The sequence below is a fragment of the Gordionus sp. m RMFG-2023 genome, chromosome 1 (assembly GCF_954871325.1).
Source record: "Gordionus sp. m RMFG-2023 chromosome 1, tfGorSpeb1-WG-v2, whole genome shotgun sequence".
Classification (NCBI taxonomy): Eukaryota; Metazoa; Nematomorpha; class Gordioida; order Chordodea; family Parachordodidae; genus Gordionus; species Gordionus sp. m RMFG-2023.
In genome coordinates this window covers 12881733-12908291 of record NC_088775.1, presented here as the reverse complement: position 1 = coordinate 12908291, position 26559 = coordinate 12881733, and the positions used below count along the sequence as shown (strand labels likewise).

General features: G+C 26.7%; 1 protein-coding gene across 1 annotated transcript; it reads left to right on the top strand.

Moving 5' to 3' along the window:
- The first annotated feature begins 582 nt into the window (after positions 1–582).
- LOC135931767 (protein PF3D7_1417600-like) lies at positions 583–24607 on the top strand. Its single transcript, XM_065469064.1, has 9 exons — positions 583–696; positions 1118–1264; positions 8312–8525; positions 17202–17515; positions 17683–17964; positions 18027–19377; positions 21415–21564; positions 23117–23198; positions 23461–24607. The coding sequence occupies exons 1-9, from the start codon at positions 583–585 to the stop codon at positions 24365–24367; spliced, it is 3561 nt and encodes a 1186-aa protein (XP_065325136.1). The 3' UTR covers positions 24368–24607.
- The last annotated feature ends 1952 nt before the right edge of the window (positions 24608–26559 follow it).

The following is a 26559-nucleotide window of genomic DNA, read 5'->3' as shown; positions in this document are numbered from 1 at the left end:
TTGTGTAAGTGCTGATGGATATATAGTGGTTTTAGAATTTTAATATATAGAGAAAATAAATCTTAGATTTCTAAGGATTGTTTGGTTAAGAACCTCTCACTTATTTGATTAAAAAAAGTTATTTAAGATGGGTTGCGCTGTTAAACTTTTGTTTTAGCCGATTTTTAGAAATCTGATAAATTAATATTTTTGCCCAAATAATATTTCCCTACGACCCCTAATATAGAAAGTTTTGATTAGCTAAATCCTAAGGCTAGTTAAATCGGCTTGATCTAGGTTTTAATACTTTATAATTTTTTTTCAATAATTAAATTAATTTTTTTTTGATCTAGTATATTTTGCCAAAATTAATATTTTTATTAGTGACATGGAAGAAAATAGTACTGAAAGGATTGATTTAAATATGTATTTTGCGTGAAATGTGGACTAGAACCCTATAATACCCAGCCGACGAATTGTTGTTTTAATTTTTAATTTAATAATTAAATTATTTTTTTACATACCTAATACCAAAAGGATTTGATTTATGTGTTAAAACTTACCAAAATCGATATGTTTTATAATAGTTTATATTTAAAAATAATGTATTGTAAGGATAGGAATTGGGAACACACCGGTATCAGGCTAGAGGCCAAACTTGACCAAAAATCTGGCTTAACATTTTTGAATCTTAGTTATCTCTCAAACACCGATATGGTTGAATAAAAATAATGGTGAATTTTAACATTATTACTATATGTATAAGGTTAAAACTCATTGGTATGGATTTTTAATATTTTTATTTATATAATATAAATAATTTGCCAAACTACTTTAAAATTATTGGCTCATATTTATCTTTTTATGGGATCAGACAAGTCCTGGGATCATGAAGTGGATGCCAAATTTTGTAATGATTTGTTATTAGATGCATAATCTCCTCCCCTCTCTCCCCATTTGAAATAAAATAAATACTAATATGGATGCATTAAATTTGTTTCAGCAAAAAAAAATTGACCACCTTTTTTTCCCCAAACTTAATCTTGAACCTAATAAATGGTTGCCATAGTTGAGGTGTTCCTATGGGCTAAGAACACATGATTTTTTATGAATTTATTATATACCATTACCCTTCAAGCAGAAATTACAACACGCGACAATTGGAACCTTTAGTCTAGGGGGCTCTCTGAATAATGCAGCAGCCTGGTCCGAAAAGATCGAACACCCAACTAACCGGGACCGCCCTGATTTAAAAATTTGTTTTCGATCTGGTCTTTGCAATCGGGTTTTTGTCAGGTTTTTTCGGTTGGGACCTTTCAAAAATTTTAAATGTCACATATTTTGATTAGATTTCTAATATTATATATATATTATCAATAAATTAAAAACGAAATTAAAATATCTCTAACACTTTCTTAATAACTATACCACTTATTATTATCTTGATTCTTGACCCCTATGTTTGTTTGGCTATTTAAAATATCTAATATATTGTTTTGAACAAAACGTAACCTCCAAACACATAAATTGGCCATTTAATGGTGGTAAAACTGGGGAATAAAATTGTAATTGCATTTAAAAATTTTTATATAAGGAGTTTGTATATGGCGGATAAATCACGCCTTTTCTCTTTCACCAAATATTTCTTTCCTTATTCTATTTAAATATCCACACTTGTGGCTTATACAAATGGTCCATTTTCCTTTATACAACTTATTTAATTATATTCTTCTCCACAATTCCACAAAATTAAAGGAAATTTCACTGTAATATTAAACAACAGGAGTTGAAGATATAATTTTAAAGTTTGCCAATTATCGAATCACACATTCTCCTTTATTTTTAAAAGAATGTTGTTATGTTTATATCCGATTTTTTTTTGTATCTAGATTTTTTCTGGCAATGATTTAAATCAGACATTATTTCTTTGCTAATTTTTATTTATTATGTTCTTCACATACTGTGGACTATTCACATTAACCAGATATCTATCTTTTATAAGGATGTTCTCTTTATTGGGTATACTTTGTGTTTAATATTCAAATTGGCATATTTTGAAAAAAATTTCCAATTTTATTTCATTGGAAATATGCCCCTTTAAAATTAGTAGATTTATCATGTTTGTGATAATGTATTATGTTCCTCCTCTCGAATAAATTTCTTTATCATTATACCTGATAATTTTTTACAAACTTGTCATCATATAGACAAGGTTTCTTCACATCTAAATATTGTATATAAAATGCTTGATATTTTGAGGATTTTAGAAATATTTTTTTTACCATTGATTTTAACCGAACCGTTAAACAAGTATTAACCTTTATTATCTACCAAACCTAAACGAACCTGAACTGTTAAGAATTTGTCTCTCATACCTGAACCGAACCCCTAAAAATGCCTGTGAACCGGTATGAACCTTCTGATTGTTTAACTCTTTCAAAGATGATCAATAATGACTGAATAAGCATCAGTAATTATTTTTAAATTATATTGCTATTTGATGGTGCTAGCTAGAGTTGTTAAACGGTTCGGGTTGAGCTGATTTTGAAAAACGAAGAACTCAATATTTTACACAGGAAAATATTGTCTGAGTCTCGAGATTTTACCTTTGTGCCATCCATGAGCAAAATCCTCAGGCTTGTGTAATATTTTCTGGATAAAATATTGAGTTAGCCGTATTTAAAAATCGAGCCGTTTAACAACACTAGTGATAGATATCGAAGTAACCCTACATAAATTAACGCGAATTCACGGCGAAGTATACAAAAATTATTTTATTTATATAATATTTTGTATACTTCGCCTTGAACTAATTGTGAATGCAGGGTAAGCATACAGAAGTGTTCTCCAGCCATAAAATGTATCTTCCTCCTTATAAATATAATTTGACAGAATAGCTTGAAAATATTTTAATTGTATACTGGCACAATATTATTTTTTTGAGAATAATAAAATGTTTCATTTCTTTACAATGTATACATGAAAAAATTTGAACCGGATTTTATAGATTTAAACCCAACTGATATTATTATTTTTTATGAACCGAACCGGTATTTTTATCTGAATCTGAACCGAAATTCGTTACTGTTTAGATCCTTGCTATTAACTATAAAAAAAAATGGCATTAAATAAATTTTATTACCCAAATTTAAAAATTCTAGCAATAAGAATATCGACACCGACATAATGAAATGTAGTACGCAGTATATAGTTAAAAAAGTAATTGTATACCATCATCTGGAACCGACAAAGGCCGGGGAGACGCCATTTTGAAGAAGAATAGACCTCTCTTAACAGTAAGGGAAGGGTTGCGATATTTATATTTAACTCAGGTGGGAAGGGGAAAACCCTCTTAGTCAACATTAGAGTCGCCATGGCATCATAAATGGAATATATACCTGGCCAGCTTGGCTGTCTAGCTGTTTGCTCTACTTAAATATCCATTTTTCAATTTAACCTTTATTTATAAGTCATCAGAGGGACCTCAGTGTCTGTATCGGTTTCCCGAAAAAATAGTCCACGTGATAGAAAATAACTTCTCTAAGTATTCTTAAAATGAATGACAGAAGAATTTTAGATAAAAAAAGCGAATTTTAATCCCAAATTTTGATCAAATTCTTAAGTTCTTTGTGAAAATTTCAAAATTGAGTTCAGTTTTATTTAAAATAATGATTATATTTAGATTCACACTTTTAATAAAATTATATTTTTAATTTTAACAGAAAAAAGAAGAAGTATTTTCTTTAATTATGAATAATAATGATTTGATATGTATGGGGGGGGGGGGGTGTGAATGATTGAAAATAACCAAATGTTAAAAGTAATATCTTCTACTACATAATTATATATAATACAATGCATAACCGATATAGTTGGATTTATGTAATATACTACACACATAATATAATATATACCACATTTTTACAAAGGAGGGGTATTGTAAATTTAATATATTATTATAAGAATAAGTTAATTTAAAATTTATGTTTAGACAGAACTTGCTTAACCACAACTGTATATTAGAAAGAAGGAGAAAAAAAAGAATATTTGAATACTAAATTAAAAATTACCTAAGCATGCAATATCGCATACATATTATAAACATAATTTTTATACATAATTCTTCGATTCAAAATCTATAGGATCATCCTTCAGTAGTTTTTGTTTTTAAATTTAATCAAATGTTAATATTTTAATCATATTCATTTTAGCAATTTCTTTTCAATTTTATTACTATATAACTCTGCACGCAAAAAAAATAAATTATATATTATACATTCAAAATTCAAAATAGATTTATGATGATAGAAATCTGTTGCAATATATTCTCAGGTAAAAATAAAAGGATTACAATTTATATTATAATACATTCTTTTTTTGGACCAAAAAACACCAAACTAAATTACCCCAATTTAGCAAATTGTTTAAAATTATTAGAAAAGTGGTAAGATTAAATAATCAAGTAGGGTTATATCCAATCTTCAAATAAATAAATTGATGTATCATCTTGCCAAATCTATTAATTTCGTTAATCGGATAAGAGTATTCAAGAAAAAAAAATTGTCAGGCATGATTAGTTTATTTTTGATTCTGTCAGAATTTATTTTGATCTTTGTCTGGGACATTTTTGTACTGCATAAATACATTTTTACAATACAACTAAAATAAATTTAACAACTGTAAGAAGGTTTATAGGAGACTATTATATTTAATGATGATAAAATTCGGTGAAAGTTCTATAAGGTTCCCTTACTACTTCGATGGCGGTTACATTTTAATTAACATCGAGAGGTGAATGGTAATGTTATAAATTAACAGTATTGAGTAAACCGGCCAGACACATCTGGAGGACTTAATTGTAAGAATCCAGGCTTCTAAAAATGAGATTGTGATACATTTTTATTCCCGATTAGATCTTTGAAATGAGTTCGGATATTTAAGATCTGCCCTGATAATCAACATGTACATTTTTAGATGGTCAACCATTTTAGAATGGAGGCATCGGCCCCCAAAATGAGACTATTTATAGGAACCATCAAAAAATTTCTTTTTAGAGTATTGAAATTTTTTTTAAACAAAGTACAAATATGAAACTCCTGCACATCTGACCCGGGATGGGCCAAAAAATGATATCATTTTAAAAATCGCCACCGGACTTATGACTTTAACCTCTGCAGGTCTCTGATAATTAATACATAATTTATGCTAAATATTGCCTAATTCAAGTCATTTATTACAAAATTATAAATAATATTTTACCAAATTATGATTTTTTTGTTTGAAAGCCTGAAGTAAACTGTGAGGGGAGAGGAGGTGTATTTTTTTAAGGGCCGCCGAATTGATTTTTAATTTTTAAAATACCGTAAATAATAAATTATTTTTTCTATGTTATTTTTCATTCACATAAAAATTCTGGGCAAAAAGACCCCGAACAAAAGTACCCTGTACAAAAATACCTCAATTTTCAAAAAATATAATTAAAAGCAAGAATTTAATTTTTTTTCTTCTAAAATTTGGCTATTTTTGTCCAGTGTCCTTTTGTCGGGGTATTTAATTGTAGCGAGTTTAAGAAAGTTGTTATATTATGGAAATGTTTAACAACAAATCAGATTATTACTGTTAGATTAAAAATTAAAGAAATGGTCGTGGCTTGGACGTTTGGCAATAGTATGTCTATTTTTTAAAAATGATAAAGATTATTACTTTAAAAAATAAAAAAATATGTTCAGGTTATTAAAATTAGAAATTAATATAATGAATGTCTTTTAATAATTCATTTTTTTTTGTCATGATGAAGTATTTCATGTCAGAAAGCTTGACTCTTGAGAGTATAATTTATACATATATTATATATGCATTCGATTTCGTTTTCTATCTAAATTATTTACATAATGATTTATCACTTTCAGTTTATACTTACTATACATTATACTACTACACTAGTAATACTATAAACACAGTTTATTTAATATTATTAATTATTTTTTTTTGAACATAGATATTGACAACAATATGGCAAAAAAAACATCCCTTTTTTAAAAAAAATCATTTTACATAATAGTAATATGAAAATGTGGTGAATTTTAAGGTCTTGGAAAAAAAGATTTTTAAAATTATAATTTATATAGATTAAGATATCTTAATTTTTACAAATGTCTCTAAATGTTTAAAAAAAAATAAATAAGCGACGGGATGGATTATTTATCCCAATGTGGGCCTTTTAGTTTTCGACTTCATTGATAGTTTTGATTGAAGATAAAAAAAATATATTCAAAATTTGATAGTAAAAGAAAAAATAAACTGAAAGGGTTCTGATAATCTTGCCGGAAGGATTTTGATAGAATAAAAATAGGGATTAGACTTGCGCGACAAAATTTTTAAACTAATTTTTTTTTAATATTTAATTTATCAAAAATTGGTGATATTACTATCTACACCAATACTTTATATATAGAAAATAATGTTATAATTTTTATCAAAATTTAATTTTATTTGAAACCAAAAAAAAAGGAAGTTTAAATCCTTATCAAATGTCAATGTCCTAAATCAGGCTTTCGCCACACATTATAGCAGGAATAGATTTTATTAAATTTATTTTTAAAATATAAATTAATCCATAACCCATATCGCTCAAACCTTTTAATTTTGACCGTAACTTATTATCTTTCAAAATGTTTTTATTTAAACCCTGTCATAAAAATAACTCTCATTATTATATATTAATCGGCTCGATTTGAGCAGATTTCTATAAAATGGCTAACTCAATATTTAATCCGGAAAAATATTGTGCAAGCCTAAAGGGTTTGTTCATAGATGGCAGAAAGGGTTTAGACATCTATTTGCAAAATCATGATGCTTAGGGAATCTTTTTCCGAATTAAATAGGGAGTTAGCCGTTTTTAAAAATAGACTCAAATCGAGCCGTTTAACAACACTACCATCCAGGCTATCATAAATCAAATTTGGCATAAGCCTCTAACAAGCCTGGATTTCTTTTTAGTTGTTCCTTTCTTTCTTAAGATAATTCAATTTCTATGATGTTAAACAGGCCAGTGATTAAATTGAGGTTACGGACTTTGGAAATAAAAAAGAGGGGGGGGGGGCGTAATCTACGTTTTGAGGGACTTTCCCATATTAATTTTATTAGGCCTTAGTCCGGTTCTTTAAAAAAATAAATAAGGACCCAGTCCGATCAGGGGGTTTTGAGCCGAATTTCAGGGCTTTTCTTTAGTCAACATTTAAAAAAAAATTGACCATTCATTTTTCGAGAATGTAGGGAGGGGCAGAGGGATAACATTTAATGATACTTACCAAAACTTAATAATTCCGATAAGGATAATATTAAGCCCCCCTTTCCTTAGTTATGCCTTTTAATTTTCATACCCCATCTAGCGGGAATATAATTATATTATATAGTTTTTTTTTAAAAATTATACATAATTTTTTCCTTATCATAAATAATAGATCGATCAAAAAATATAAAATATATAATCGATTAATTTTAAGAAAGGAAAAAAAAACTTGCGTTTTAAACTTTTTAATAATTTTTTTACAGGGACACACACACCTGTTCTCGCTTAATAAAAAATTTTCTAAGGTAAACTTATACTTTTACATACACCTGATAATTTATTGAATGCGACTTTTTTAATAGTTTAAAGTTTTACATTAATAAATTTTATTGTTTAATAAAAAAAATTTAAAGACTAAAAATTGTTGGGTTTTTTTTTATAAAGTTATTCAAATTTTGTAATCATTTTTTTTTACATATGTCTGCTCCTTCTTATCCAAAAAAGAACAAGTGCAGTTTAGGTAAATAAGCGACAAATAGCAAAAGTCTACATCTTTTATTATTTGTATAATATTGGTCGAAGTCGAAGAGAATTTTTTTGATATTTACATATAAAATTATGTTTTTTAAAAAAAATTATGCACATTAATTATTTCAAATTATGGGGTCTGCCTGTGACACACGCCATCTGCCACACTAACAAAATATGATATAACAATTATTATAATTCGTTATCAATAAAAACTTTATTTTAATTTTTGTCAATATGTATTTTAAATGAATAAGTAGTTTTTTTTAAAATTATTTCTTCTTCTTTCCTTTTTTTGTCAACGTTCTGCAAATAAAATATGTAAAAAAAACAATGTAATTATAGAAAAAAAAGAATAAAAAAAATTAACTATATATATAGATATAAAAATCTTAAATTTATTTTTAAATCTAATTAATTATAAAAAATTCAATTTATTATGAAAACTTAAATTTTTTGAAAATAAAAACACAATTAACTAACATACAAATTAATATGATATTGCTTCTGAAGAATAACTGTTCAAATCCACTGTGCTCAAATACTTACCAAACCATTAATCATGTTCAATCATTGAATTATGAACAATTAGGAATTTTGAAAAATAATTTATCTAACGAGGATAGATTCAGAAATAATGAAAATGTATATTCCCGCCAGCAAAACAATATCACGAAAAGACCTTTGAATCGTTCAAATTCTACTCTCTCAAATGTTAATACCAAAGGTAAATTCAGTTTTTTAGTAATCTATAATTTTATATCTATCATTATAGTATGCTCAATAATCTAGATAAAAAACGTAATTCATATTTATGATAACTAAATATTATTTTTTGCGTAAAGTAACTAGTTGTTAAACGGTTCGATTTTTAAAAACGGGACTCAATATTTTTAACAGAAAAATATTGCTTAAGTTTCAAGATTTCGCTAATAGATGTGCATTGTGCCATCTATAGGATTTTTGATCAAATTTTACTTTAAAATTCCTAATTTTTTTGAAAGTAAATCTTTTATGATTTTTATATCTTTAAAGAAATTTGATCTCTGAAGATTTTTTTTGGAAGTTGTATAGGATTTTTGATCAAATTTTACCTCAAAATTCTTAATTTATTTTTGTAAGGAAATCTTTTATTATTTTTATGTATAAAAAATGGAAATTTTTCTTTAAAAAATAATCTTGAATTTTATGATCTTCAAAAGATTTTTTGTTAAAAATTTTGACAAAATATATCTTCAAAATAGTTTTATTTTTCAAGCTTTGGTGCAGTGTTGTCAAACTGGTTGATTTGCAGTTTTTTAAAAATGGCTAACTCAATATTTTAGCTAGAAAAATATTACGTAAACTGAAGATTTTTTTTCATGGATGGCACAAAGGTTTGTTTGCATACCAAAATCTCGAGGCCATGGGCAATAATTTTCTAGCTATAATATTGTTGAGTTAGCCGTTTTTATAAATGATTTTATCTACCAAATATTTTTCTTTTTAAAAAGTCATTTTTGAAAATTCATGTAAAAACATAAAAAAAGGTTTGTTTTATATTAGTCTATTTATGAAAATGAAATGGTTTTTTTAAAAAAAATTTGTCAAATATAAATAGGTGAGAAATTTAAAATTGTGATCAAAATAAAATATACTATTGTTTTAAAATTAATAAGAAGAACCATAACAGTAATTTTGTATAATTTAAATTCTGTGTAGGTGTGTAAAGGTGAGAAAAAAAGAAACACTTATTATTGTGCATAAACTTTTTACAAGATTCATTACAAACAAACCATTTCATAAGTTATAATATTAAAAATGTAAATTATTTATTAATATTATAATATACTATTTTTACATAATAAAAAGGTTAAGTATAATGAAAAGTTAGAAAAATCATTTATTATTTTATTTTTTATAATTTATTGTTTATAAAAGTGCCTAATAATTGAATTGTCAAATTACCTTTTTAAATTTTATATATTAAAAAAACCATTTAAAAAATGTATAGTGATGTGTTTCATATCGTCAATGGAATTGAGTTGAGTTAATGGGGAGAAAAATTTTTTCTCTATTTTATTTTAATGTTCATGAATCATGAGACAGTTTGGTCGGCGGACAAAAATAAAATAAATAAATTGATATAGGTCAACATAAAATATGATTCATAACTAAAATATAAATATTTATGAAACCACGCAACGTAAATACTTATATACGATTTATATAAAATTTTTTATATAATTTTGCAATTGATTTTAATTTAAGATTTTAACCAACATAATCCTCGAGATTTTGTTAATAGATGTCCTAACTATTAATGCAAAATCACTCCATGCCGATTTTTAAAGCCTGCTAATAATATTTTAGCTAGAAAATTATTATCTAAGCCTCAAGATTTGGCTAATAGATGACCAAACCTTTGTGCCATCTATGAACAAAATCTTCAGCCTTTCATAATATTTTTCTGGATAAAATACTGAGTTAACCGTTTCTAAATAGGCTTCAATATAATGATTTTGCATTAATAGTCCAAACCTTTCTTCCATCTATAGGCAAAATCTCCAATCACATTATATTTTTTGCTAAAATATTGGGTTAATCGTTTTAAAAAATCGAGCCTATTTAGCAACATTATCTAAAATATTTTACATTTGCTATTATAAAAAATTTTTAGACTCGTTTAATTTTACTTTCTATAATTTTTTTTTGTATATAACTGTTGGATCTCAGATTTTAAAAGAGATGTAATGTGCTAGATCTGTAAAAATAGGCTGAGCCTATTTCAAAAAAAATCGGTTCCGGTTAGGGTTTAAATTTTGAAATAAAATGGATTATATTTTTAAATTTTTATCAAATACTCGATTATGTTCATTTATAAAAAATAAAAATTTAAAACTATATTGAAAAAAAAATTAATTTCTATATTTAAATATATTCGGGCCGAGTGGGTTGAACAAATAATTTTTATTTCGAGTCTCAATTTTCTGGACAAATGAAAAAATTGGAAAAATGAGGCCCGATGCAGATCACTAATGTATACATATTAATCTCGGAATAGTAAATAACAGACACTTTATATGTATATTAGAAATAACATTGTAATTATATAAGAATATAACTATAAGAATAATAGATATTTATATATGTTGACGACTTTAAATCATTTTTTGAGCGCGTTTTTTAAATTTAAAAATCTGATTTAACCGGAAATATATTTCAGCATATTATAAAATACATATCTTATGAATTGTACACCATTTTGCCCTTAATCTTTGAGTCACTTATAATTTATATTTTAAAATATATAAAAACTAATGTAAATTATATTAAGTTAAAAATGTTTATGGCAAAATTGTCTGAAATTCATAGGGTAGGTATTCCAAGTATGAGAAATTTTTGAAAGAACACATTGGTCGCTAACATATATAAAAAAAATTTTTTTTTTTAAAATATGAGGTGACTAAATGTGAAACATATTTTTTTAAGAGGTGTGGGGTTAACTAAAAAGAAGAAGTCTTGTCCCCAAAGATTCCCAAGGTGTTGGTAATTATGGGCATTAAAATTGCGTTTTCACGGTCGGTGTTTTTTAAAAGGTTTGGCATGAGCTATGCCAAAATTGAATTATTTGATTTAGCTGAGAAATTAATTCGAGTGTGGTCCCGCACTAAAAGAAGACCGTTAGGCCAGTGTTTACCATCTGGTCTTTTTAAATTATCATTGAGTAAACCTATAAAGCTTGTAATTTAACCTTATTCCTGATTGCTGATGTATATTGTCGATTATTACCAGTCAACGTAATTAAATTGTGTCACTGTGTTACAGCCTAGGCGGAGTGCGATAAACATTATAAGTTGTTCTGATGGGAGAATCAATCCCAGGTTGCGGGTAAAAAGTGGAGAATCCCAGTCTTTTATTGTGTAATGGGAGGTTGGTATAATATAAGATGATGGACAGTTTTTTTTCTCAGGTATTGAGGGCTAAGGTTGGGTCATCGTATGGGGTGAGTGGTTGGAGATTAAGGAATTTATTATAGTAATATAATATTTATTATATATGAATGATAATAACCCTTTTACTATAAACATATAATATAAGAAATGAGAACCTTAAGAAAATATTTTAAAAATAATACATGAGGAAGGAATTACCTCAGAGGCTAATAATAAAAATAAAGTTTATGAAAAAAAAAATAATATAAAAACTGTCAAAATTAATATGAATTTATAAATATTACAATATTTTTTTTAAGTTATAAATGTGTCAAAAAAACATAAATTATTTTAAAAAATATATAAATTTGAACCATTCATTTGTGCCTTTTACTGACATGACATTTTTAAAATTTTAATAGAATTATACATTTTGACAATTGGGAGGCATACACATAAATTTGGATTTTGGACAGATATTCTTTCATAAATCATATTCATATCAGATTTAATATCTATATCGTCATTTGTTTTGCAGGACCAAAAAACTTTGTTTCAAAAATATCACTGATAAAAAGGTACATTATAAAAGTTAAATTAAAATTATTACGAGACAATTTAATAGGTATTATTACTATGTTATTTTGTCGAAATTGGGGTATTACAGTGAGAGGCATTTAGGTCCGATTATTCATTTAAATTTAATATATTCTTCAAAGAATATAATTAACAAATAACTGCAATTATAGGGGGATGGAATATGGAGGTAATGTTTATAAAGAATTTTCCTCTCCGTTTTACCTTTTTATAATAGTTTTAAATTTTTTAAAAGCCCGCGTCCAATTTCAAAAAAAGCAGATTTAATTTTTGTAAGCGATTATGTATTTTAATATATAATTCTTAATGAAAAAATAACTTGGACATTTAAATCTTAATAAATTATAGCTTAAGAAAAGTAATCAGCTTTGGTCAAGAGGACAACTGTATGTTTGAATAACATGTATAATTACTTAGTCTGAAGATTCATTCATTCATTAAAGTACATTTTGATGTGTAGCTGAATACCATTTTGCCCCTACAATTTTTTTAATTTATAAATGAAACTGATATAAAAAGATATAAAATTTTAATGTAAATAGCCTATAGTGGGTAAATAAAAACCAAAATGGTGTGCCACCAGATTAATACACATTTCGTCAGTCTAGCTATTATTATGTAATTGATGTTTGCTACAATAAAAATCTCTAAAGATAAACACCTTCATATCTTGACCACTATAATTTCTAATTTTAAACGAAAATATTATTCCTTTTTGTCAAAATGATAATGTAACCGCTGAGTAGTCATCTTGTCGAGGTTCCATTCAAATATTTTAATAGATAACAATTATAGTGGACAATAATATTCATCTCTTGAATATTCGTATTTGCCTGTTCTTGTAAATAACATCTTAATCTATTGAAAGTTTCCACCATACACCCCCACCCCTCCTTATTTCCCAAAAAATGAATATTATATATCATCACTATAAGGACTGTAAGAAAAATTAGTCAAAGTTAATAACTTTTCAAAATACTTATAATTCAAAATTTTTAGAAATTTAGATTATAAAAATGAGTTAAAATGATTTTTATAAATATCTAATATAGCCAAAGGCCTATAATAAGTGGACCTAAAGATCTCCAATAAAATTTATTGGGGAAACCCCATCTAATAGTGCCCCCCCCCTCCCGCTGCAAAGTCCTGGATAACTTATGATTTATTTAACATTTTTAGGTTCCTTTTTTGAAGCGGAATGGGCGAAAAGAGGCAATAATGTTCCCCCCTTAAACGTTTATTTATTTATTTTTTTAGATAATGGGGTACATTTGCCCCGGTTCTTTTGTACAGGATCAGTGAATCCCTGCATTTTGAAGACCTTTGGGTATACATAAAACAAAATTATTCGAATAGAATACGAATAACATTATTCGATAGAATTATAAATTATTCGCATAATATGATTTTTTCATATTATTCTAAATTTATCGTATATATTCGACATTATTCGTAAATATTAAAAATTATTCACAAATATTTAAAATTATTTGTAAGTATTTAACATGTTCCTTAAGAAATACTTTATTTTTTTTAAACTTTATCTCTATATCTATAAATCACTTTTTAAATTTTAAGAATCTAATTTTTCCAGAGTTTATAATATAAATCTTTTGAACAAAAGTCTTTGAAGATTTTTTCAAAGAAGAAAGATTTTTGATCATATTTTATCTAAAATTCCAAATATGTTTATTTATAAGTAAACCTTTATAATTTTCATGAACAATAGATCTCAAGATGAAAATATAAATTTAAAAAAATAAATAAAATTCAAAGATTAATTCTTAAAATATTTTAAAAATTTTAACTTTCGAATCGAATATTCGACCAATCAAATCGAATAATGCTTTTATTATAGGAATACGACAAATGCAAATATTAAAGATATTTTTAGAGAAAAAACAAAATCTTATTTTCATTTTCTCAAAAATTTATTAGTCATTATTTAAAAAAATTAATAGCTTTGATTATTTTTTTTATATATGGTTTAAATTGCATATATTGTATTCATTTTTAGAAAAATGATATTTATAAAAATAGACAAATTTCACTCTCCTTTTGGTCATGCTAATGAATCAACTTGTCGATGTGCTTTTAAGTTTTTCTTTCTTTTAAATTAAATTTTTCCTGATTCTAGAGTTAAATCTAGTAATAGGAGTAGCTAAAATATTATATAAAATGCGAATAAATTAATTTTAATAATTTATTTATACCAGAGACTAGTGTTGTTAATCGACTAAATTTAGTCGGCTCAGACGACTACTAGTCACTAAAGTTTTTACTCATAATCGAGGAAGATGTCAACTAATTAACACTACCAACCTACTGAGGTAACATATGCAAGTCCCGACCCGAATTTTTTTAAAATATTTTTTACTTATTTTTAATATTTATAGATAATTATGTTAAAATATTTAGCTTCAAAACATACCGCCCGACGCGGGTATTTTTTAAATAGAATTTTTTAGGCTCGGATCGGGTATATTTAAAAAAAATCTAGAAAAACGGAGGGGGGGGGGAGGGTGCTGTAAATACGTAATTTAAACTTCTCTTTTTTATAAAAAAAAAAAATTAAAACAATGAAATTTAATAAATATAATTAATTTGTAAAACATTTTATTTCTTTTTTGTTTTGTTTGTCGTGGACAAGTCAAATTATATTTATAATATATTATGCTAAATAATTTAAATTGAAACCCACGCTATTTAATATGAGTACATTTACATTTATTATCGAATAAAAACACAATAAAAAAATTATAAAATTTTTTTTTTAAACTATAATAATATATACAATCTTTCAAATTTATTTCATAGTTGAAGGGTGACTATACAAAAGAATAGTCCACTAGAATACAACCCAAACAAACACGGTCATTTTGTAGAGGTCGATATGTTGTGGTCACCATTTGCTTATATTTTTATTTTAATTATATTTATTATTTTTTTTTTACTATACTCTACACTAGACTAATTGTACAAAATACAAATTAAAAATTATAAAATAAACAAAGAAATAAAATTATTATTATTTTTTTACATGTTTTTTATTTAATTTAATATATTATTGTATTAATATTTTTTAATATATAAAAATTAAATTAAAAAGAAAGAATAAGAAACACTAAAACAAATGTAATGAAATGTAAAATTATTTAATTAAAAAGGATGATTTTTTTTAAATAAAATAATTTATTTAGTCATAATTACAAATACAATATTCTCTTTAAATTTATATTATTACAAATTCGCATATAAATCCTATGTTGTGTACCCAAATTCAAGTATAATGATGAGATCACCATTCTTTAAAAATAGGTTTTTTTCTTATTTATTTGTACTATTTTATTGGGTCTAAAAATTTTTTTAGCTTACTCCATAGATATAAATTTTCTTTTTCCTTTGAAGCTTGCTTAAATTTTATGCCTGTATTATATGTAAATCATCTTAAAAGGAAATCAGAAAAATATGAAGCAATAAATTAATTTATTAAACCCTAGATTATTAGATGATTTTCCAACTGATTAAAAAAGCTTATATTTTTTTTTCTAAAATAAATTTCAAAAATTAGGGAATCGTATTTTGAATTTATCATGAAGCTAAAATTTTTAATAATATAACTCGGGCCGGGCATGATGCTTTCTGTTTCTGCATTTATTAAAGGAGCAAAAAATTAAATATCCTATTCTCGATATGACAAAAAGTAGAAATCCGCTAAGGTGTCTATTTTAAAAAAAAAAGAAGGTTGAATCGGGCTTAAATTTTGAAATAAAGTTTACAAGAAAAACAGGGCACCAATATTTTATTTATTTGTAGAATGATTAAAAATTCGATTATGTTCGTCATTGTAAAAAATGTAAAACTACATTGGAAAAAAATTTAATTAATTTCAATATTTTAAATCAATTCCCATCTGGCCTTGCGGACAAAAAATTAGGCCCAATCCGATAATATAACTTCTATAAGAGTAGAAGCTAATGTTCAAATTAGACATGTACATAAATTGTAGAATTTATTTTATGCAGAAACCACGCATAATCATATTTCACTTTACCATTAATTGGTATTTTATTTATTTATTTTGGAACATTTTTGGTTTGAAAGTTCAATTCAAAATGATATTTTTATTAAATAATATATTTTTTCTCTTTTGAAAAATTCAATATCGGTTATATAATTATAAATGGTCGAATCCTTAAAAATTATTATCAAAAGCTAATCATCAATTATTTATAGGTTATAATTATTTTATTTTTTTTATCATTATTTTTTTAAAATTAATTAATATTAATGACTTTACATTCTACTACGATTATATATAGAGGCTTATTAATGATAATATGTATACTATCTCTTTCTCTCTATTGTGTTTTATAAATGTTTATTATATCATTATAAGTTCATGCTGATTTTATCAAAAAAATAATATTTATAATTGTTTAATTTTTCTTAAAATATAATAATTAATACTAAAATAATTTCTATTTTGAAATTTAAGCTAGATTAAATTGATCCATCCTCCCCCCTCCCATATCTATTAAAATCATCGTGTGCATTTAATATAACATTTTGTCAAAATCAAAAATTTAATGGAAAACATATTCAAGTGTTTATTTTATCTATCCCAGATCCAGAATCTAAATTGGGTGAATGAATGATGAATGAAGTAAAGATTTAATCAATCATTTTTTTCCCCAATACCACTTTCAAAATAAAATTTCGCGTTTTACATTGCTTATATATAATAAATCATGTTTAATGTTTTTGTTGTTTGATTTTAAAATATAATAACAAATTAAATATTGTTTAAATTTTTTTGATAACTTTTGAATTTGAAAGATAAATTAATAATAAATTTAATTTTTGCATATTTTTCGATATCTTGTTTGTAGGATACAAAGAATCGCTTTACACCAATTGTTCGAATTATTTAAGACGCGGAGTTGACAACTATCAAAGCTTGGTCAATAATGATAATAACGAATATGAGGATAGTGGAATATATTCCAACGTAAGTGATCCCAAATATTCCAAGTACCATCATCAAGATTTCGAAAATCCTTATTACGCTGTTATAAGGAGACAACCGTTACCCGCAAATTCATATAATCCTAACAAGACCTCATGCCAGTTCCCCCTGACTCAGGATAAATGTAAATTGAATAGAATCTATTCTGTTAGGAACGAGATTACATCCAAATATTCGGTAATTTTATTATATAAAATTTATGTTATTTTATAATACAACATATCAGCAAGGTTATGATCTAATTTTTCCCGGGAATAAATGGTTTTCAATAAGATTTAATTGTATAAAAAAAGGTTCAATAATTGATTGATAGCTACTAATTGTTGTATTTTTATCTTCCTTAGAATACTTGCCCGTCGCGTCCACCAATCACTATCGAAAATACCGATAAACTTGGTAGAAATCGTAATTGCGTTAAATTCCTTCTTCCTGAGATCAAGAGTAGAGCCATGAAATTTGGCCTGATGTCCTCTTTGTTGGGAAACGATAAAAAAAGTTGCAATGCTAGTGCCGCTAACGCTTTAACGTCGCAATCGCCTAACACAAATAAGATTCGATACGAAAGCTGGAATCGTATCAATAAAAATGATGAAATTGATCTCAAGAGATCCATCAATCATAATAGGGTAAAAAATTTATTTATTTATATGCAATTTTTTAAAAAAAAATTTTGATTTCTTTATTATAGAGTTTTAGAAAATTCAAATTTCCTATCAAATCGCCTCAAATTAATGGTCATCATTTAATCCATCAAAATTCTTCTTCCAGTGTCTCTAGCCATAACTCGCTGATCCAAGATCAATCTTGTCGCGATAAATTTGACCAATCATCTCCCAACCAAAAATTGAATCAAAGTTTTATGTCCGAGGTCAACATACCATCGTCACCTTTGAGGGGCGTCGATAAAACTAACTCTTCACTTAACATGACGCTTCCCATTAAGGATCACATGAAAGAAGCCGCCCTGCATAAAAATTATTCTTACCTTTATTCCAAACTTTCCTCCCACCCTTTGAAACACGCCAACTTAACTAATTCCGCTGCCGTTTCCTTGTGCAGAGGCAACGAAATAGAAGGTGGCAACAAACTCCTCTCCCAGATGTGCTCTTTATCGTCAGATTCTACCAATAGTTCTGCCGCTAATCACTCAAAAGCGTTTGATAATAGTTCTTCTAGAGTCGTTGTTGTTAATAATTCTAATTACGTTAACATAAACTCTGTTACCTCGCCTTATTACTCAAACAAATTGTCTCCTCCTGTTCACATTAAATTTCACGACAGTTCGCGAAGGCTTGTATATGCCAGTGGTGGTGGCCAGATACCAACCGAAAAACTTATGAATAGTGCAGATGACACATATAATAATGTCGGGGAAACACGCTCAAATACCTATTCGGTCCCCGATAAAATACGGAATGATTTTGGGAAGAAGCTCCAACAAGAACTCAAAGCCGATGACGACGAATTCGAGCTCAACCCGGAAGTACAAAAGCGTTATAGTTTGATTATGAAGCAAAGGGCTTTCGAAAATTTCGGGTTGATAAATTTAGATACTGACCTGAAATTCGATATAGACGATTATTACAAACAAACCTCTCCGCAGCAACCACCAAAAACTATAAACCGCATCATATCCACAAGCCCTAAAAATAGCTTCAATTTGAACGACACGAGTAGTGATGCTAAGAGCAGAATAACCGATATACCCATTCCAATATTCAATCAATCATTCACCTCGAAACCCATTCACATCAATAATAGTAATATAGAACAAGAAGAGTTGAAACAACTGATTGGCCCAGAATTCGTGTGCCGACAAAACAAGGTTTTATCAATCATGTCGTCCTCATCGACTTCCGGGAATTCTTCAATGGAAGACGAACAGTTGCTACAGAATAGGACTAGAGGAGCTACTAATTTTGACAGCATATACAATAGGTGCAATGCTGACTTTTATCGTTACGGACCAACCAACTACAACTATGAAATGGGCAATAAATCTAACAAAAAGTCGATTAAGATCAATATACACAATATGGGTACGTTTATTTTGATACCTAACCTAATAAACATATGACAGAAACCACTCAAAGATTATTCCTTAGCGGTTTGCATAAAATGTCCCCATCCGTGGGTTTAATAGGGTCGGAAAATTGTGATTTTTAGAAAAAATTTAATTCGCATCAGGTTGGAAAATGATTTTTTTTGGGTTGGGCTCAGGAAAAAATTTGTTTTTTCTAGGTCTCTAGTTTCCTTTGCGTTTTGTCTTTAATAAAGAACCGTGATAATGTGGTACTACGGGCTACACTTCTAGTGAAAAAAAAAATTTGTTTTGAAATTTTATTTTCCACAAAAAAAATCATAACCTATAAAACAACCAACACGTTTGACCCAACATATTTTTCTTCACCTTTTATATATTTTAAAAATTTATTTTAAACAAAGAAACATTTAAAAGATACAACAAAAATTTTGCCTAAATAGACACTTTTGTTATAGAAATATTTACCCTTTTTTTAAATTTTAAAACATGAGTAAAGTTGTTTTTTTCTTAGTTACTTATTGCTATTATATTTACAAAAAAATTTTTTTAATCCTCACTCACATTTTACATTTTAATTGTTTAAAATATTTTTTATTTTATTTTCCCACAGGATCTTTAAAAAATAAATTAAACAATAGAATTGAATAAAACCTTCAAAATGACGACCTTTTTATCTTGACCACTTAAGATCGACAATAGCTAAATCTTCTAGAATAATATTTATCAAAATTGTTAAATAGAAAAATAAGTAACAAAAATCTTTCCAAAAATTTTAATAATCATTTTTTTTAAATATTAAATTTTATGTAACCGAAAAAATATGACCATTTTTCAGTGGCAGATGTCGCTCCTAGCTTGGACTGAGGAATCAACTTCTTAGGTTAATCGTCTAATCCCTCATTAATAGTAGTGCGAATTTGCGGCGAAGTTAAAATATGAAGTATTTTTATATACTTCGCCGCAAATTCGCGCTAACTGTGAATGCAAGGTAATATTGAGGAAAGTTATTTAGTAAAAAAGGTGGTTTAATAAAATGTCTAGTTTAGTAAACGAATGGCTGTTTTTTCCATCCATTTTATTTCTGACTAATTTATACCCAAAAATTAAAATAATGACTTTATTTTAAAATTGACATAATTTATAAATAAAAAAGATACATTTAGTAAAAATAATTATATAAAAAAAAATAATTGACAATTGATCATTCGATTTTATCGCTCTTTACTGGTCACTATATATAGGTCTTCATGGTCACTAACCTAGCACTATCTAAGGTTTACTACAGTCAACCATTTATATATTTTTTAAATATAAGATAATAGGAGGGTTATCTGGAGCGCGAAGTTAATGGACTCATCATTTTTATAAAAATAAATAAATTTAAGATTTTTTTTTTCAAACAATAAAATAAAAATATACATATGAAAAAAATTACCCATTATAATAAAAAAAATGGTGGTAATAGATTTGAAAAAGCAGATACGAAAGGGAGATAGGATAGATGATTCATGAATAATAAAAGAAATTTTTATTATATTTATTTAAGCGCTTTTGTTAAAGAAAAAGGAATGGTTTTTTTGTTTGTTTACTGAAAGATAAATTTTATAAATAAATTGTTGTGGAGGGAGGGTGGATTAATTATTTGTATGAACGTTACTTTCATAGCTGTCATAAATGTCAATTTGAATATAATTATCTGTAATAATTGTATAATAAATACCAGATAGATATGTACCGACCATTATTCTAATAATATAAAAAATTGGTGTCAATCATCATAGACCAGTCCATTTTAAGGTATTGCCACGATTCTAAATTTTCTGGCTGAGGTTTTTAAAATTTTAATTATAATTTTGATTTTTTTAAAATGGTTTCAAGAGAAAAGCGAATAAAAATATATATATTTACAAATAAATCATTAAAATTTTTAACTGGCTTTAATGGACATAATTTGACTTGTAAGTTTTTTGTTTACTTTTAGGCCTTTCCCGGAGCTCTGATTACTAATATTTTATTTATTTTTGCTTTGTAGACAATAATGACGAGGAAAAGAGTCAAGTAATGAATGATATCAATCGCTACAGCTCAACTTACAGTGATAGATCGAAAACGGATTCAGTTTACTCTTCCAGCATCGAGAAATGGAACTACGACGGAACCAACAACGAAAGACATTCACTGAGTAAATAATCATGAATTAATTATTTATATACCAAACTGAGTATTTGTGTTTTTATGTGTGTATTAACTTGTAGGGAAAGGATTTAGCAAATCTTTAAAAAGATTTAAAATCATATATAGTGCGCATACTTTTTTTTTAATTTTGAAAGAACTGACTACCAGATTGGTATTCTAATCAGCGTGTAGTACCTAACCCTGTGAATATCAGGCAGTTACCCTTAACTTTTATAACCTGCCCTTAATTTATAATTTTTATATTAAACTTTTTAAATAAATGGTGAAAAAGTGCCTAAAATTCACGGGATAGGTACATGTAAAATTCTAACTTTGCCGCATATGATCACAGCTTTATATAAGGATAAAAGTTAACTATGGGAAGAGTTTCCGATAAAATATCTAGATTGCTATTGATACTTTAGATCAGGGTTGTGCATTTGACCGGTCAAATACGTTTCGGTCAATTGACCGATATTTGACCGGTCAAATGTGGTCAAATTCAAATATATTTTTTTAAAGTTAATATTAACTTTATTTTGAATATAATAGTAAAATGAATCTATAATATTAATTTTTTAAATTCATTCAATAACTAACGTGTAGCTATCTGTATCAGAGTCTTGTTCTGATTCATATTCAATATTATTATTTTCTTTAATATTTTTTAAACAATTTTCCTGATATCTTAGATCGTAAATCGATTTCTATTTTCATAAGAATATTAACCCAAATCGACCTATTTCTTTTTAAAGAAAGTAGAACTAGGAATTGTTAGTCTCTTAATGGGCAGGGTAGACAAAGTTTAATCTATTAACTTGAGGTCGGAATTGATTGTTTCTGGAAATTACTACTTTCCACATATTTTGCTATATTAAACATGCTGTTTTTGCTTCTGAAATTAATTATATCACTTAAAATATTTTGGTCATCACTACCTTGTAAAATAGCTAATTCTTGAATTATATCACATACTTCATTAATTACACTACTAGTGAGTTCTCCTCTTGATATTGTGGACCCGAAAAATAAGCAAACATTGTGATCACATGTATTTACATCTTTTTTCCCTTTTTTAAACATATTTTTAATTTATTTTTCCTTTAAATTTTTTAGAGTATTTGACCGTATTTGACAAGTCAAATACTCCTCCGGTCAATTGACCGACTTGCCAACCCTGCTTTAGATATATATATAAAAATAAAACAATTAAATTAATAAACCAAATATAATCATTATAATACCTTAGTATAAAATAAAAAATTAAATGTACAAATAAGTGGGTAAAGTAAAAGTGAAACCTAGCTATAGTGCACTGGTTCGATGACTTATTTTTTTGTGCACCGTAACGTAGATTTAGCAAGATCTGCCTAGCATCTGAATTTTGTAAAGAACATCTCCAGCAAGCAATACATCTTACATGATTTATAGATGATTTGGAAATGTTTTATATATAATTTGAAAATATATTTGTAAATTACTCTTTAATTTATTTGATACAGAAAATACAAATATTTTTGGATATTTTATTATAATATACGTAAACATAATTTGTGTAGGTTCGATGATTTCTTGTAGAAAGAGTACCTCTGAAACTTCGTTGGATAAAGATTCTGCCTTCTGTTCCGATTCTACCGAAAAGTGAGTTGAAAAGAAATAGATACATATAACTTATCAGATAAAATGTATGTTTTATTAATCTGTTGATGTTAAAGATGTAACAGACACCCCCGCTGTTGTGGGAGTTTAAATACAACATTAGGGTTTCAGGTCTCAAATTATGGGCCAGGCAGGCCTTATAAAATTTGCATTAGTCTTCTATATAAGTTTTAATAATTGTAATTTCTATTCACATAATATAAAGCTAACATTCTCCTTATTTTTTTAACATTGATTTTATCAGATCTCACTCTCTGATGAAACAAGATCACGAACTCAACTCGGGAAACATTTCAGAAGTTGATCATAAAATACGCGAGAAAAATTATTTCGACAAAGCTGAAACATGTTACAAGACCGACAAAATAGTACCACAGCCTCCCCCGAGATATTCGAGTTTAAAAAGAGACGGTCAATATTTCCATTCGAATACCAAAAATATCGATTCGTCATCTTATCTGCCTACCACGAACCTTATGAATAGGATCGAAAATAATCTAAATTCCGGCGATATAAGTAATATTTTCGAAGCTTGCAAAATGGACCATTCCTATCACGGACTAATGGGCAATAAACCTGTCAAGCTTAAACCGATAGGTAAATCTACTAGTTGTGAATTCAAACATTTAGCCATCGTAGATCAATGTGCTTTAAAGAAGGAAGATGGTAATTCATATTCCAGGATTTCCAATCGACCCATCACTACTACCAATGATATAATAATTTGCAATAACCATGACGCCATAAGCAATTTTACTCCCAGAGGAGGCCACGACTATAGTAGTAGATTCTTTGATAAAGATATACTGCATCACGATGCTTTAAATAGGTCTCCTCTACAGTTCCTGGCATCTCACCCTCAAACTAGTAACGGTTCCCCTTCTTACAACTATCATAATAAAACAGTCGCCCTCCCTTTAACCAACACTTTAAAAACTTTGTGTTATAATTCTATCGTCACCAAAACAAGTTGCGGGGCGCGCAAAGATAATTTTATTATACCACACAAAATCGATATCGACGACCTTGAGTGTCTTAAAAGATTTAGTAGCGAGGAGCCTGAAGGAAATTCTTCCGAAGAGGAAGTTCTGAAGGATTTGAAAGAAATGCCTTTACTGAGAACGGAATACATACTTAATCAAAAATGTTAGAACTTTTCTAATTCTTGAAAAAATATTTCATTTTTTGGTACGTTATTTATTATGATTAGTTCTATTGTTAAAGAAAAGATAATCATGATTTTTTTTTTAAAAAAACTATTTAGTTTATTAAATATTTAATAATATATATATATTTTAACAAAAATAAAATAAATTCCCATTTATAATGGTTTTATATAATAAATTTACGCGTAATTAAAATTTATAGAATATTTTTATAATTTAACTTATGTAATCAAATAAACAACGGATCATTAGTATCTATTCCTCTCTAGAAATCGTGAAATTTATTTTATAAATAAACCTTTCTACATCCATGTTAGGACCTATTTGAAATTCAAATAAGAATAATAAATTATTCAATTAAAAAGAATGGAATACAAATATAATTCCTTGACGATTAATAAATTTAAATTAAATAGTCATTTTTAATTTTTTAAATAAGTAATTATTCGTTAAATTTGGAATTTAATATTCCTAAATTAAGTATTTTTTAAAAATTAAAGCCATAATTAAATATATTAATTTTTTTTTATCTGGCATTTGCAGTGTTACTTTTCTTCTTCTACATCTTATGAGCCATTCTTATAGGCACAAATATTATTGCCACCCAAGTCTGTTTCTAAAAATTATCCCTTTTTTTCTTCCTGATTTATTTTAAAAATAGTTATTAATGGATCCTACAATTACTAATATGAATTATGCAATAAAATGTTTTCAATTTTTAATCTTTGGTTGGTACAAAAAAACATCCAGAAAAATCGGTAATTTTTATTTGAAAAAATTAATATTTAAGAATTAATGTATCTCATAATAAAAAACACAAACGAATACTAAATTATTTTTAGTTTTCTGAAAATCTAATCCATGTCAAATAAATAAAAGAGTTCCCAAAACAATCTGAAGAGCATTATAATAGTAAAGCCCTTTCCCAAAAAGTAGTAGTTAAACGGCTCTATGTGTGCCGATTTTTAAAAACGGAGAAAATTACACAAGCCCGAAGATCTTACTCATAGGTGGCACAATTGGACATCTAGCGAAATCTCGCTTATGCAATATTTTTCTGGATAAAATATTGAGTTAGCCGTTTTTAAAAATCGAGCTGATAAACTTACCTAGAAGGTTCACTAAAAGAAATAGAATTAGCAATAAAAATTTATCAATAAGCTATTTTATAAGATTTTTACTTTAAAATCTGCGTCAATATTTTTTCCAGGGGAATGAGGGGATAAGTTAAAAAAATAATTAAAAATGGAATATGGCGCTGTACATCTGGACTGAATGTTTATTTAAAAATAATATATTTATGCACCAATAGATAAGAGGTTGTTTTACTGTTAGAAAAATGTTGTCAAAATCATATAAAGATGTTTAGTTTTAATATTATGTATGTTTATTTAATTGATAAATTATCTAAGCGCTAAAAATCTGATATCATATTGTTAATTTTGTAACATATATTCATGATTACTAGTGTAAACGCCTGGAAAAAAATAAAATAGAATACATTTGGAGAATGAAATTAAATTCCATTTAACTATTCCCGTATAATTCCCAACATATGCAAAATTATTATAAAAAGGTTTCATAGTACATTGGAAACTTAGAATAGATATATCTCACTTATGATAATAATACATAGAATATTAACAAAAATGGATTGATATATCAAATTACATACAAGGTAAAAGAAACTTTTTCAAGTACATCTCATGATTTTTTCTTAGTTTTTACCCTATTTCTATTAGTATCTAATTCATTAGAACAAAATGTGGCTTAACTTAAATTTTATAAATACAAAGTTTATATTTTATAAATACAAAGTTTATATTTGATATGATGCAGAATTATTAACGCTTAACATTCCCCGTATTTTATTGCGGAACATCGGACGGTTTTCCTCAGATGTTCTGCCGGATTCCACGATTTATATAATTAATTTAAGAGGGTTATGATATTGATCAGAGAATTATAAAAAAAATTTTTTCAAATACACTGGCATGACCTAATATTTTAAATCACCATTATTATCTAAAAAAATTAAAAATAAATATATTTTTTTTATATCCCGGGTCGTGTAAATGGTACATCTGCAGATCCAGGATATTTATCAAAGAATTATCTAAATATACTTTATTTTTAAAAATGCTAACTATAATTATCTTAAAAATCGTCATTTAATG